The sequence below is a fragment of the Muntiacus reevesi genome, chromosome 7 (assembly GCF_963930625.1).
Source record: "Muntiacus reevesi chromosome 7, mMunRee1.1, whole genome shotgun sequence".
NCBI lineage: Eukaryota > Metazoa > Chordata > Mammalia > Artiodactyla > Cervidae > Muntiacus > Muntiacus reevesi.
Window position 1 is genome coordinate 75,757,677 of NC_089255.1, and position 16,210 is coordinate 75,773,886.

Here is a 16,210-nt window from a genome sequence, read left to right on the forward strand (position 1 = left end):
TTCAGTCAACCACCTGGTGATGTCCACGTGTAGAGTCTTTTCTTGTGTTGTTGGAAGAGGGTGTTTGCTATGACCAGTGCGTTCTCTTGGCAGAACTCTATTAGCCTTTGCCCTGCTTCATTCCGTACTCCAAGGCCAAATTTGCCTGTTACTCCAGGTGTTTCTTGACTTCCTACTTTTGCATTCCAGTGCCCTATAATGAAAAGGATATCTTTTTTGGGTGTTAGTTCTCAAAGGTCTTGTAGGTCTTCATAGAACCCCGTGTTCAACTTCGGGTTCTTCAGCATTACTGGTTGGGGCATAGGCTTGGATTACCGTGATATTGAATGGTGTGCCTTGGAAACAAACAGAGATCATTCTGTTGTTTTTGAGATTGCATCCAAGTACTGCATTTCGGACTTTTGTTGACTGTGATGGCTACTCCATTTCATCTAAGGGATTCCTGCCCACAGTAGTAGATATAATGGTCATCTGAGTTAAATTCACCCATTCCAGTCCATTTTAGTTTGCTGATTCCTAGAATGTCAACATTCACTCTTGCCATCTCCTGTTTGACCACTTCCAATTTGCCTTGATTCATGGACCTAACATTCCAGATTCCTATGCAATATTGCTCTTTATAGCATTGGACCTTGCTTCTATCACCAGTCCCATCCACAACTGGGTATTGTTTTTGCTTTGGCTCCATCCCTTCATTCTTTCTGGAGTTATTTCTCCACTGCTATCCAGTAGCATATTGGGCACCTACTGACCTGGGGAGTTTCTCTTTTAGTATCCTATCATTTTGCCTTCTCATACTGTTCTAGGGGTTTTCAAGGCAAGAATATTGAAGTGGTTTGCCATTCCCTTCTCCAGTGGACCACATTCTTCAGACCTCTCCACCATGACCTGACCATCTTGGGTGGCCCCACACAGCATGGCTTAGTTTCATTGAGTTAGACAAGACTGTGGTCCTGTGATCAAGTTGGCTAGTTTTCTGTGCTTATGGTTCTAGTATGTGTGCCCTCTAATGCCCTCTCACAATACCCACCATCAAATCCCAAAGGACGGAGTAAGAGAAAAAGAAGGTAACAAAGGAATTATGAAACAGCAAGAAGACAATTAAAAAAATGGCAAAAAGTTCATACTTATCAATAATTATTTTAAATGTAAACAAATTCTCCAATCAAAACATGCACTAGCTGAATGAATTAAAAAAAAAAACACCCCACTATATGCTGCCTGACCAACTTCTCACATAAGGATACTGAAAATAAAGGATGAAAAACGATATTCCATGCAAATGAAAAAACAATAGAAAGCTGAGGTAGCTATAATTGTATCAGGGAAAATAAACTTCAAGCAAAAGACAAAGAGACAAATCACTGTATAATAACAAAGGGGTCAATCCAACAAGGGGAAATAACATTTGTAAATATGTAGGCACCTAACTTAGAAGAACCTATATATATAAAGTATATAAAGCAGGTATTAACAGACCTTAAGGGAGACATAGACAGAAAAAGAATAATTGGAGATTTCAGTACTCCACTTTCACCGCTGGAGAGATCATCCAGACAGAAAATCAGTAAAGAAACATTGGACTTAAATGACCCTCTAAATATGATGGAAAGCAGCAGAATACACATTCTTCTTAAGTGCACATAGAACATTCTCCAGAATCAATCACATCTTAAGCCACAATACAAATCTTGACATTTAAGATAAAATCCTATCAAGCATCTTTGCTGACCACAATAGTGTGAAACTAGAAATCAATTATAAGAAGAAAATTGGAAGTTCACAAATATATAGAGATTCAACAACATGCCACTAAACAACTAACGGAAAGAACCAGGTCTTCATTTCACTGTTCTTTTCTATCATCTTTTCAGTTTCCATTTCATTTTTCTTTCCCACTCTGGTCTTTGTTATTGCCTTCTTTCCCACTCTGGTCTTTGTTATTGCCTTCTTTCCACTACAGGCTTAGTTCTTCTCTTTTTTTTTTTTTTTAATTGAGGGATAATTGCTTTACAATAGTTTGTTAGTTTCTGCCATACATCATCATGAATCAGACATAGGTGTAGGTATGTACCCTTGCTCCTGAACCTCCCGCCCACTTCATCCCACCCCTCTAGGTTGTCACAGCCCCAGCTTGAGTTGCCTTAGTCATGCAGCAAATCCCCACTGGCTATCGATTTTACATACAGTAGTATATATGTTTTCATGGTACTCTGTCCATTCATTTCACCCTCTTCTCCCCCTTCCCCATACCATGTCCACAAGTCTGTTCTCTATGTCTGCATCTCCATTACTGCCCTGCAAATAGATTCATCAGCACCATCTTTCTGATGATATTCCATATATATGCATTACTATATGGTATTTATTTTTCTCTTTCTTTCTTACTTCACCCTATATAGTAGGCTCTGGGTTCATCCACTCTATTAGAACTGATTCACATGCATTCCTTCTTATGGCTGAGTAATATTCCATTGTACATATGTACCACAGCTTCTTTATCCATTCATCTGTCGATGGACATGTAAGTTGCTTCCATGTCCCAGCTATTGTAAATAATGCTGCAGTGAACTTTGGGATATATGTGTCTTTTTCAATTATGATTTCCTCAGGGTATATGCCCAGTAGTGGGATTGTTGGGTCATATGGTAGTTTTATGCCTAGTTTTTTAAAGGAATCTCCATGTTGTCTTTCATAGAGGCTGTATCAATTTACATTCCCACCAAGAGTGCAAGAGGGCTCTCTTTTCTCCACACCCTCTCCAGCATTCATTGTTTATAGATTTTTTGATGATGGCCATTCTGACCACTATACAGTGATACCTCATTGTAGTTTTGATTTTTTTAAAAATTCTTTGAAGTGGTTGTTTCTTTAAACTCCTTCCACTTTCTTAAAGTAGGGATTGAGCACTCCGAGCTTCCCTCTTAAAAAGAAGCTTGGATTTATCTTTGAAAGGATAAACAAGATGGATAAGCCTTTAGCTAGACTCATCAAGAAAAAGAGGATTTAAATAAATAAAATTATAAATGAAAGAGGAGATGTTTTAACTGATCCTACAAAAATACAAAGAATCATGAGACTGCTCTGTACAGTTAAACACAACAAACTGGACAACCTAGAAGATATGGAGAAATTGCTATCATCCACAAATCAGTCAGCATGACAAGACCACAGGTAACATTCTCGGTGGTGAAAAACTGAAAACTTTTCCTCTAAGATCAGGGACAAGACACAGACAGCCACCATTTCCACACTTTTATCCAACATAGTAATGGAAGTCCCAGCCAGAGCGATTAGACAAGGAAAAGAAATAAGTTACCCAAATCATAAAGGAATAAATAAAAATTGATATTCTTCTTTAAGGCATATGGACCATTATTAAGAATATACCATATGTTGAAACACAAAGCAAGTCTCAATAAATTTAAATATTGAAATCATATTAGGCATATTTTTCACCTTGCCATGATCAACTATTGATACAAGAAGAAAACTGGAAAAATCACAAATAACTGGAGACTAAACGACATGCTATTCAACAGCTGTGAGTCGATGAAAAAAATCAAAAAATACCTGACCACAAATAAAAATGAAAATACAACATATAAAAATCTATGGGATATAGCAAAAGCAACACTTAGAAGGAGGTTTGTAGCAATAAGGTCTCCCTCAAGAAATAAGAAATATCTCAAATCAAAAGTCTAACCTTATACCTAAAGGAACTGGGTGGTTTGGGAGGAGAAAGTCTAACATCAATATAAGGGAGAAAATAAAAGTCAGAGCAGAAGTAAATGAAGTAGAGACTAAAAAGGTGATAGAAAAAGTTAATGAAACTAAGAAATAGTTCTTGGAAGAGAAAACGAAATTGGCAAAGCTTTAGCTAGACTGACTTATAAAATCAGAAACAAGGAGAAATTGCAAACAATATCACAGAAATATAAAGGATTGTAAGAGAAGACTGAACAGTTACAGATCAAAAAATTGGGCAACCTATAAGAAATGGATCAATTCTTAGAATCATACATTTTTCTAAGACTGAATCATGCAAATGAATAGATCACTCACTAGTAGGGAGATGGAAAAGTAGTCAAAAACCTCCTAAGAAACAGCATCCAGTACAAAACAACTTAATTGGTGAATTCTATCAAACATTTGAAGAATTGGTACCAATTCTTCTCAAACTCTTCCAAACACTAGAAGAAAAGGGAGCACTTCATAACTCTTTTTATGAGCCAGCGTTACTCTAATACCAAAATCAGACAAGGAGAACACAAAGAAAATTACATGCCGGTATGTCTGATGAACTTAGATGCAAAACATCTAGATGAAACATTAGCAAATAAATACAACAATATGTTAAAAGGATCATACACCATGGTCAAATAGGATTTACTCCAGGGATATAAGAACAGTTTAATATCCACAAATCAATCAACATAATACAACACTTCAACAAAAATGAAGGATAAAAATCATGATTCTTTTATCAATAGACGCAAGAAAAAAGCATTTGACAAGAGTCAGCACCTATTTATCATTAAAGTGAAATAAAATGAGCTGGAAGGAGCATACATCAGTATGATAAAGGCCATATATGACAGACCCACAGCTAACATACTCAGTAGTGAAAAACTGAAAGATTTTCCTCTCAGATTGGGACCAAGAAAAGGATACCATTCTTGCCAATCTTATTCAACATGGTGTTTAAATTCTAGCTAGAGCAATTAAGTAAGAAGAAGAAATAAAAGTCCAAATTGGAAAGGAAGAAGTAAAACTGTCAGTATTTGTGGATGACATGATTTTATATATAGAAAACCCTAAAGATTCCATAGAAAAACTAATAAAAATAATAAATGAATGAAATAAACTTGCAGGATAAAAATAAACATACAAAAATCTGTTGCATTTCTGTACACTAAGAATGAACTAGCATAATGAGAAATTAAGAAAACAATTCATTTTACAGTTGCAACAAAAATTAAAATACCTAGGAAGATTTTAATCCAAGGAAGTAAAAACTACAAGACATGTTGAAAGAAACTGAATAAGACACAAAGAAATGGAAAGATAGTTCATGTTTATGAGTTGCAAGAATTAGCATTGTTAAAATGTACGCATTACCTAAAGCAACCTGTAGATTCAATGGAATCCCCATCAAAATACAATGATAATTTACATTGAAATAGAACAAAGAAAATCCTATAATTTGTAAAAAATAGCAGAAGACCCTTGGATAGAAAAGCAATCGAGAAAAATGATCAAACTGAAGATATTACACTCCCTGATTTCAAATTATACTGCAAATCTGTAACAATCAAAACATCATAATATTGGAAGAAAAGCCTAGAATTTGACAGCCCAGAAGTAAACCTATAGATATATGGACAATTAATTTACAACAAAGGAGCAAAGAACCTAAAATGGACAAAGTATTGGGAAAGCCAGATAGCACATGCAAAAGAATGAAACTAGACCCTGTCTTAGATTGTATATAGAAATTAATAAAAATGGATTAAAGACCTGAATGTAAGACCTGAAACCTTAAAACTCCAGAAAAAAATCATGGGCATTATGCTTTTGACATTAGTTTTAGCAATATCTTTCTGGATATGTATTCTCAAGCAAAGGAAACAAAATTAAAATTAACCACATGGGACTACATCAAACTCGAAAGCTCTGCACAGCAAAAGAAGCCATCAGCAAAATGAAAATACAGCCTACCAGATGGCAGAGGATACTTGCACATCATATGTCTACAAGTGGTTGATACTCAAAATTTATAAAGAACAATTTTTTAAAAAAATTAAAATATGGGCAGAGGTTCTGAACTCTTCCAAAGCAGGCATACAACTAGCCAACAGACACATCAGAAGATTTTCCACATCACTAATTAGGAAAATGCAACTCAAAACCACAAAGAGATATCACTCCACACCCATTAGAGTGGGTGTTATTAAAAACAACAAATAACAAGTGTTTGAGAGGGTTTGCAAAATAGGGAACCCTCATACACTGTTGGTGGCAGTGTAATTATATGCAGCCACTGTGGAAGACAGTATGAAAGTTCCTAAAAACATTAAAAATAGAACTATCATTTGATCCATCAATTCACCTTTTGGATATTTATCCAAAGGAAACAGAATCACTATCTCGAAAAGATATCTGCATTTCCACCTTTACTGCAACATTATTGCCAGGACCCGGAAACAACCTGTGTCCACTGATGGATGAAAGGATAAAGAAAATGAGGTACATATATGCTATAGGACATGAGTCATAAAAAATGAAATCTTTCTACTTGTAACAATATGAATGGACCTTGAGTCTATTGTGCTAAGTGAAATAGGTCAGACAAAAACAAAGACTGTATGATTTCACTTGTATATGTATTCTAATAATAATAATCAACTCATAGATACAGAGACTTGATTGGGCTTCCCTCATAGCTCAATCAGTAAAGAATCTGCCTGCAGTGCAGGAGACCATGGTTCTATCCCTGGATCAGGAAGATCCCCTGGAGAAGGAAATGGCAGTCCACTCTAGTATTCTTGCCTAGAGAAGCCCATGGACTGTAGCCTGCCAGGCTCCTTTGTCCATGGGGTCACAAGAGTTGGACACGACTTAGCCACTAAACCACCAGATACAGGGAAACAGGTTGGTGGTTGCCAGAGGCAGGGGTTGGTGAGTGGGTTAAATGCGTGAAAGGAGTCAAAAGGCACGAACTTCTTATAAATCCTGGGGATGTAATATACAGCATGTTGATTATAGTTAATAATATTGTTTGGTTGAAACTTTCTGAGAATAGATTGTAAAATTTCTCATCACAAGAGAAAAACTGTACAATGTGTGGTGATAGATATTAGCTAAATCTATTGTAGTAATCATTCCGTAATATATACCTATATCAAACCATCATGTTGTACACCTAAAATTAATATAATGTTATTTGTCAATTATATCTCAATTAAAAGGAAACCTGTATGGACAGTTTTAAATAGCTATGAGCACTTTCTAAGATAAGAAAAACAATAAAATACAAGACAATTTTAGGTTATTTCAAAAAGTTAAATAAGAAACTCAATTAAAAGTTGTAGAAAAACATGTGACTTACAATCTGAATTATAAAATTTTAGAAATAGACTAATTGAATCTAGTCCTTTTGTTTTCAAATAATGGAAATTATATGTTACCAGGTCAGAGTCACATAGCCAATTATTGGAAGAGCATGATTCAAACTCTCATTTGAAATCTAGGCCTTCAACTCTTTATTCCAGCTTTCATACTTTTCAACTGCTAATGTTTCTTATCTAACCACTTGGTTTTAAAGTGACCTGAAAATTTTCAGTGAACTCTGAAAGACCTTTATACTTTAAATTGACTCTTGTTTATCAATTTATCAGTCAATAGCTGAGCTCTCTAAATTCTCCCCAGTGCTATTGATCTATGAGAGACCTGTCTCACTTTTTTAAAATTTATTTACTTATTTTAATTGAAGGATAATTACTTTACAATATTGTGATAGTTTTTGACATACATCAGTATGAATCGGCCATTGGTCTATATGTGTCCTCTCCACCCTGAACTCCTGTGTTACCTCCCTCCCCACCTTATCCCTCCAGGTTGACACAGAGCACCAGCTTTGGGTGCCCTGTATCATACATCAGACTTGGACTGGTTATCTATTTTACATATGGTAATGCATATGTTTCAGTGCTGTTCTCTCAAATCATCCCACCCTCTTCTCCCACTGAGTCCAAAAGTCTATTCTTACTTCAAAACTTATAGACTTCCTGAGAAACAAGAGTTTAAACATCTCACTCAATGCCAGAGTGCCTTACGTGTTAGACTTTTGAACATAGACATTACTATAGTAGTCATTTTTAGTATGCTATCTCATTGAATTCTTAGAACTGTAAGAGATATGAAAAAGCTGAAGTTAGAAAAAGAAGATAATTTGGCCATTATTTCTTTTAAGTGGCTAATTTATTCTGATTTCATGTTCAGTACATTTTTCTAATCTACCACACCAACCATTGTTATATAAACCTCAGCCAGAGAGAGTACCCAGTTTGTATAATAATTGGTAAATATTTAGCTGCAACAGTTTTATTCCTTAAAAAGTTGTTCACATATAAAACAATGATTGGTCTTTGTTGAATGTATTTAAACCAACCATCATGCTAAGTTAGTATTCATCCAGTTTCTTTTTCCTTCCAGGCCTGTATGTGGGATCAGAGGGAAAACTCTCATAATTAACTTGCCAGGTAGCAAGAAAGGATCTCAGGTAAGCAGTCTTCAGATATATATGGTTTAGTTTGAGAAATTTTGGCCAGCTGTGAGATAGCCATACAAGAAGTCGGAGCCCTCCACAAGACCTCACTTCTGACACCAGTTGCAGTTCAGTGCATTCCCAAAATACCCTCTGTTTCAATAATTCACTCCATAGATTCAGAGAACTCCTTGAAAGGTGGTATACTCATAGTTATGGTTTATTATATGGAAAGAATACAGATTAAAATCAATTGGGGAAGGAGGTGCATAAGACAGAATAAAGAAGTACCAAATGGAGAAGAGCTTCTAATCTCTTCTCCCTGTGGAGTCATGAACACATTACTCTTTGGGCATCAGTATGTAGCGACACAAGGTTTATTGCTTATCAGGGAAGCTCTAAGTCCTTAGCATCCATAATTTTTCTTGAGGTACATCATATATTGCCCGTATGGCTGACCTTTAGTCTCTTGCGTTTCCCAGAGGCTGGGCTAATACTTGTAGTCTCCAACACTTACCAGAGCCAAAAATCACATTTCCCAAAGTCTCCATAATAAATCACACTGTTAGACTGCCTGGTAGCAAAAGTTTCCAGACAGAGAAAAGGCACTCCTTTCATTTCCCAGTAACTAAGGGCATAGGCCAGATTCTCTTTGGGTAAAGTTAAATTTTCATTATACAAGCTACCCCCCTGGCCTCTGACCAAGACTTTCTTACAACTAAACAATAATATTTGTCTGGCTGAGCATCTATATTTACTATAGCATTTATATTATAGACACAACAACAGTAGTAGTGTGAATATGCCTAAGATTTGGAGGAGCCAGAGAGAGATAGGACTAAATTTAGGGAAACGAGTAATTCATCCTCTAAAGCCATTATACAAATTTTCATATTTTTGTACTCATTTACTAATTTTCTACCTTGATCTTCTGTTACTGTACCCTACGATACATTCGCACAGAACTGTTTACCATAGAAATTAGCTCTCTTGCTCAGGCCAGTGATTTCCCATTGGTGTTACATATTGAGAAGGCTTTAACTCAGATCCCCAGTACATGTGGCCATCAATATCAGCAGTATAATCTTACTAACAATGCTTGTATTTTATCATAGTATAGTAGTAAATATAACCTGAAAAATAAGAGTCAAAAGATACTGAAACATTACTGGAACCCTATACACACACTAACAGTTAACTTAGTCGTCTTCATATCATATGATCAAGATGTATCCCAGAGTGATGCTCCTCAGGTTTACAGACTTGTCAGGTTCCAAAAGCAACCTATGCCTCTTCCCTTTCTAGCATCTGCTACAGCTGAGCCAAGAAACAGTATCATCCCTTGTTTTAAGCTAGTTTTGAGGCAACAAAGTAATACTGGATTTCCCTGCTGCATAACCCCTTTAAACTCATTCCTTTACCTTCAACTACCATTTCTCCTTCTTTCCATTTATATTCAAGCATTTCCTTTGAACATCTTGAATGAGACTTGATTTAGCCACTGGGCTGGTCCAGATGGCCATCAGTAATACTAGTTCAGCAAGTACTTCCCTCTCAATTCATTCCATTTATATAAGATGAGGTTACATAGGTACACAGTTAGTGGACAGTCTGAAACACCAGGCAATATAATTGCATTTACTCTTAAGCCCAATTTGGCCAGATGGAGTAAGACATAGTCTGCACCATTAGACCCTTAGGAATTCTGACATAAAGGTTTATAAGTATGGTTACAGTTTCAGCCTAAGAATCATCCCTGCCTCTGGCACCCACAGTTACAGCCCTGGTCCTCAGACCACTATGCATCACATAGAAAAGAAGAGCGTTCAGGTGATGTGGGGGAAAAAGAAAAAGGATAATTGTAAAGAGAAAAGTGTAGTTGTACAAACATCCTTTTCCATCCCCTCTCACCAGAAAAGCAGACGAATCTGTCTGGAGAGAACACTCACTTAGCCTCCCTGATGTTGAATATGATCATACACTAATGAAGGCTTCATGCATTTATCTCCTCCCATTTTAGACAACAAGTGTTTCAACTGCCCGTTTCAGTTTTCTGTCATATTATTGCTCTGAAGATGAAAGTGTGTTCCTTGGTCTAAAGAGGTGTGCCTCCATGGTCACTGACACAGTATCTTCTGTTCTGGTCCTTTTATAATCCATTGAGCATGTGTATCTACTCTGGAATGAACAAAGCTCATCCAGATTAAGTGTCTAAACCTAGTAGACCTCATCTGTAGCCTTGTACCCATTTGTAGTTAGTTGGGCTAATAACATCAGCCCAACTTGCCAGGTATGCATAGGACTTTTCCCTTGGGGAATTCGCTGCATAGCCCTCTGCCATCTCTGTCTCTCTTTATAGCAGACAAAACAGTTCTTATTGGCATTTGTGCCTCATAGTGTAAGAGGAATATATCTAGATTCAGCCCGTTTCTGCCTTCTATAGGCCCCTAGTGTCCACTCATCTCATGGGCCCAGGTGGCCATGTCACGCAAGTATACCAGGATATCTGCTCTCCAGTACTAGTCAACTTCCAATTCTGAAAGGGAGTTCTTCTGATGGGCGTTAACAGTCTACTTTAATATACCCATTACATTCCCAGAGTGATTTCCATAGAGCCATACCCCATACAGGTAAACCTTTAATAGACCAGTTTTCCATTGCCCATCTGCCTGACCATGTGACTAGGCCATTTGAACACTTCCCATGAGTCAGTAAAAACCCAGATATAGGAGCAAACAAGCAGTTCAGCCCATGGAGCTGATTTGTTTTTACCTTCTTCAATCAGAGTGGCGGCCTTCCAAACAGGATGCTGTCCCTTCACCTTGGAATTGCCATCCATAAACCAAGCAGCTCTTTGTTGATCAATAGAAAGCTGTTTATAGGGCACCGCCCAAGTGGCCCAAGTGGCCATAGGATCCAGCAGCTCCTCAGGTGGTTCCGAAGTCAGCCCTAGGTGAAAAGAGGCTGCCTGCTCGTGAGTACCTCCTTGCATTCTCCTGGTAGCATGATTCTATATGCAACATTTCCATTTTATTATGGAACTCTCCTGGGCATTGCCTTCCTTCCTCATTAGAGCTTTTCTCTGAAATTACCAAGGCATTATAGATATTTCAGGTTTCAGAGTTATTGTGTGCCCTTTAGTCATAAGGACAGTCTCAGTTAAAGTCGAATAGCAAGTAGTAATTGTCTCTCAAATGGAAATTTTTTGGTCCAAAATTCCAACAGTTGTTGAGTGGCACTCACAGGTTTTTGCTATAAGCCCTAGTCTGCATGCCACACAAGGCTTTTGTACAGCAAATTAATAATCTGTGTGGTTCCATTTAGCATGTCCAAGTAGAAGACTGGATTTACATGCCTCCTGTTTTACAGTGTGAGATAGGGGATGAATTCTCCAGACACAACCTGCATCCTCATAATACATTCAGGTAGAAATTCGCCATTCACATAAAGTTCACTGTCCTAACATTCTAATTCTTATCTAAATGTTTACCTTAATCCCATCAACTGCTGTATTCCCATAGCCTCCTATTCTAACTATACTCCTCCCACCTCCCATTAGTATTTCAACAGGTTTTAGAATCACAGTACATGGAGCCCCCAGGTCAAGGAGTCCCAGAAAAGTCTCTTATCTGTCTTCGAATGAGTTTAGCCATTTGTATGCATGTGGCCTTGGAATTCTAAGGCCTGGGTTGGGCCAAGGAATGCAGACCCTTTTGTCATACCTCATATTGATTAGATTATGGGGCCATCACTTAAGGTGATTCAAGGTAAGGTTTCTTTGCCTTCTATCTTTCTAAATTCCACCAAACAAGTGTAAATAGAAATTTGCTTAGGATCCCTTAATGTTAGGAGATCAGCAGATCTCCCATCTGTCCACTCAACACAACACTGCTTCTTTAAGACATCTGTTTTGACCCCATCAATACTCACTTCATTCATACAGTTCTTAATAACCATGTAAATATTTCCACCCTGCTAGGACAAGTCCCTTGAATGTCTTTTTCTCTTTCCCCATTTTCTTATGAATCAGTCCAACTTTATTTACTATTTATTGCTTCAACATAAATTTTTCCATGGGAAGCAGCTACGTGTCAGACCACCCAGAAGCCAAGCTTGACCCAGCCTCAGGCTCTACCTCAACATTCTCCATTACTTTTTTTTTTTTTTTTTTTTTTTTTTTTTTTAATATTATTTTATTAGTTGGAGGCCAATCACTTTACAACATTTCAGTGGGTTTTGTCATACATTGACATGAATCAGCCATATAGTTACATGTATTCCCCATCCCGATCCCCCCTCCCACCTCCCTCCCCACCCGACTCCTCAGGGTCCTCCCAGTGCACCAGGCCCGAGCACCTGACTCATGTATCCCACCTGGGCTGGTGGTCCGTTTCACCATAGATAATATACATGCTGTTCTTTCAAAACATCCCACCCTCACGTTCTCCCCCAGAGTTCAAAAGTCTGTTCTGTATTTCTGTGTCTCTTTTTCTGTTTTGCATATAGGGTTATCGCCACCATCTATCTAAATTCCGTATATATGTGTTAGTATACTGTAATGTTCTTTATCTTTCTGACTTACTTCACTCTGTATAATGGGCTCCAGTTTCATCCATCTCATTAGAACTGATTCAAATGAATTCTTTTTAACGGCTGAGTAATATTCCATGGTGTATATGTACCACAGCTTCCTTATCCATTCATCTGCTGATGGGCATCTAGGTTGCTTCCATGTCCTGGCTATTATAAACAGTGCTGCGATGAACATTGGGGTGCATGTGTCTCTTTCAGATCTGGATTCCTCAGTGTGTATGCCCAGAAGTGGTATTGCTGGGTCATATGGCAGTTCTATTTCCAGTTTTTTAAGAAATCTCCACACTGTTTTCCATAGTGGCTGTACTAGTTTGCATTCCCACCAACAGTGTAAGAGGGTTCCCTTTTCTCCACACCCTCTCCAGCATTTATTGCTTGTAGACTTTTGGATAGCAGCCATCCTGACTGGCGTGTAATGGTACCTCATTGTGGTTTTGATTTGCATTTCTCTGATGATGAGTGATGTTGAGCATCTTTTCATGTGTTTGTTAGCCATCTGTATGTCTTCTTTGGAGAAATGTCTGTTTAGTTCTTTGGCCCATTTTTTGATTGGGTCGTTTATTTTTCTGGAATTGAGCTTCAGGAGTTGCTTGTATATTTTTGAGATTAATCCTTTGTCTGTTTCCTCATTTGTTATTATTTTCTCCCAATCTGAGGGCTGTCTTTTCACCTTACTTATAGTTTCCTTTGTTGTGCAAAAGCTTTTAATTTTCATTAAGTCCCATTTGTTTATTTTTGCTTTTATTTCCAATATTCTGGGAGGTGGGTCATAGAAGATCTTGCTGTGATTTATGTCGGAGAGTGTTTTGCCTATGTTCTCCTCTAGGAGTTTTATAGTTTCTGGTCTTACATTTAGATCTTTAATCCATTTTGAGTTTATTTTTGTGTATGGTGTTAGGAAGTGTTCTAGTTTCATTCTTTTACAAGTGGTTAACCAGTTTTCCCAGCACCACTTGTTAAAGAGATTGTCTTTTTTCCATTGTATATCCTTGCCTCCTTTGTCAAAGATAAGCTGTCCATAGGTTCGTGGATTTATCTCTGGGCTTTCTATTCTGTTCCATTGATCTATATTTCTGTCTTTGTGCCAGTACCATACTGTCTTGATGACTGTGGCTTTGTAGTAGAGTCTGAAGTCAGGCAGGTTGATTCCTCCAGTTCCATTCTTCTTTCTCAAGATTACTTTGGCTATTCGAGGTTTTTTGTATTTCCATACAAATTGTGAAATTATTTGTTCTAATTCTGTGAAAAATACCGTTGGTAGCTTGATAGGGATTGCATTGAATCTATAGATTGCTTTGGGTAGAATAGCCATTTTGACAATATTGATTCTTCCAATCCATGAACACGGTATGTTTCTCCAACTGTTTGTGTCCTCTTTGATTTCTTTCATCAGTGTTTTATAGTTTTCTATGTATAGGTCTTTTGTTTCTTTAGGTAGATATACTCCTAAGTATTTTATTCTTTTTGTTGCAATGGTGAATGGTATTGTTTCCTTAATTTCTCTTTCTGTTTTTTCATTGTTAGTGTATAGGAATGCAAGGGATTTCTGTGTGTTAATTTTATATCCTGCAACTTTACTATATTCATTAATTAGCTCTAGTAATTTTCTGGTAGAGTCTTTAGGGTTTTCTATGTAGAGGATCATGTCATCTGCAAACAGCGAGAGTTTCACTTCTTCTTTTCCTATCTGGATTCCTTTTATGTCTTTTTCTGCTCTGATTGCTGTGGCCAAAACTTCCAACACTATGTTGAATAGTAGTGGTGAGAGTGGGCATCCTTGTCTTGTTCCTGATTTCAGAGGAAATGCTTTCAATTTTTCACCATTGAGGGTGATGCTTGCTGTGGGTTTGTCATATATAGCTTTTATTATGTTGAGGTATGTTCCTTCTATTCCTGCTTTCTGGAGAGTTTTAATCATAAATGAGTGTTGAATTTTGTCAAAGGCTTTCTCTGCATCTATTGAGATAATCATATGGTTTTTATCTTCCAATTTGTTAATGTGGTGTATTACGTTGATCGATTTGCGGATATTAAAGAATCCTTGCATTCCTGGGATAAAGCCCACTTGGTCATGGTGTATGATTTTTTTAATATGTTGTTGGATTCTGTTTGCTAGAATTTTGTTAAGGATTTTTGCATCTATGTTCATCAGTGATATTGGCCTGTAGTTTTCTTTTTTTGTGGCATCTTTGTCTGGTTTTGGAATTAGGGTGATGGTGGCCTCATAGAATGAGTTTGGAAGTTTACCTTCTTCTGCAATTTTCTGGAAGAGTTTGAGTAAGATAGGTGTTAGCTCTCCATTACTTTTGTTTTAGCTAGTACAGATACCATTTATTGTTTGTGTATTGATGTAACTCCTTAGGAGTTAGATCTTCCATTTCCAAATTTAACTGCTAATTTTGTTTCCAATAACTAATTGCAGTACAGCTGCAATTCCATTCTTTGGGTGACCCTGTATTCTTTGAGACTCTAAGGATTTGTTATCCCCCACATTCTCTTCCTTCCTCTTCCCGGGTCACAAGTTTCAGTGAATCAGGCTGTTTCTGGCAAATCTCACTTCTTAATACCAACTGTAAGGAGTTTTGACCAGCTGCAGAAGTTAGCCGGCTAACTTCTTGTGGAGCACTCCACAAGACTAACCACTTCTGTCATCAATTTCAATTGAGAGGATTTCTAAAATCACCCTTACTTTTAATAATTCACTGGAAGGACTCACAGAACTCACTGAAAGCTGTCATACTCATGAGTATGTTGCATCACAGGGAAAGAATACAGGATGAAATCAGCCAAGGAAAGGAGTATATATGGCAGAGTCTAAGTGAGGTAATAGTTGGGGAACTTGTGGTCATTCTCTTTAATGGAGTCATAGATAGCATCACCTCCTGTTAACATAAGACAATTGTTGTTGCTGTTTAGTCGTTAAGGTATGTCCGACCCTCTGCGACCCCATGGACTGTAGCCCACCAGGCTCCTCTGTCCCTGGAATTTCCCAGGCAAGAATACTGGAATGGGTTGTCATTTCCTCCTCCAGGAGATCTTTCTGACACAAGATTCAAACCTGTTTCTCCTGCATTGCAGGAGGATTCTTTACTGCTGAGCCACTGGGGAAGCCCAGTATAAGACAACACACATAGAACATTGTTAACTATGCACAGTCTCCTTTACCCATGCTAACTCTCCTTTACCTTTGCTGTTAAGAGTTTTTATTGGAACTTAATCACATATTGCCCATGTGGCTGACCTTTAGTCAGCCATTCCCAGTTCTTTTCATAGGTAAAACTGATACCATGTTTCCCAAAGCCCTCATAATAAACCATGTTGTTAGACTGTTCAGTGGCTGAAGCCCCC

General features: G+C 37.5%; 1 protein-coding gene across 2 annotated transcripts in view; it reads left to right on the forward strand.

Moving 5' to 3' along the window:
* Nucleotides 1-16,210, forward strand: part of GPHN (gephyrin) — a 526,040-nt gene that overhangs the window by 280,559 nt on the left and 229,271 nt on the right. For both annotated transcript variants that reach the window (XM_065940959.1, XM_065940958.1), the window contains exon 6: nucleotides 8,218-8,284. In XM_065940959.1, the coding sequence (XP_065797031.1) occupies nucleotides 8,218-8,284 (67 nt within the window). The remainder of the gene's footprint in view (nucleotides 1-8,217; nucleotides 8,285-16,210) is intronic.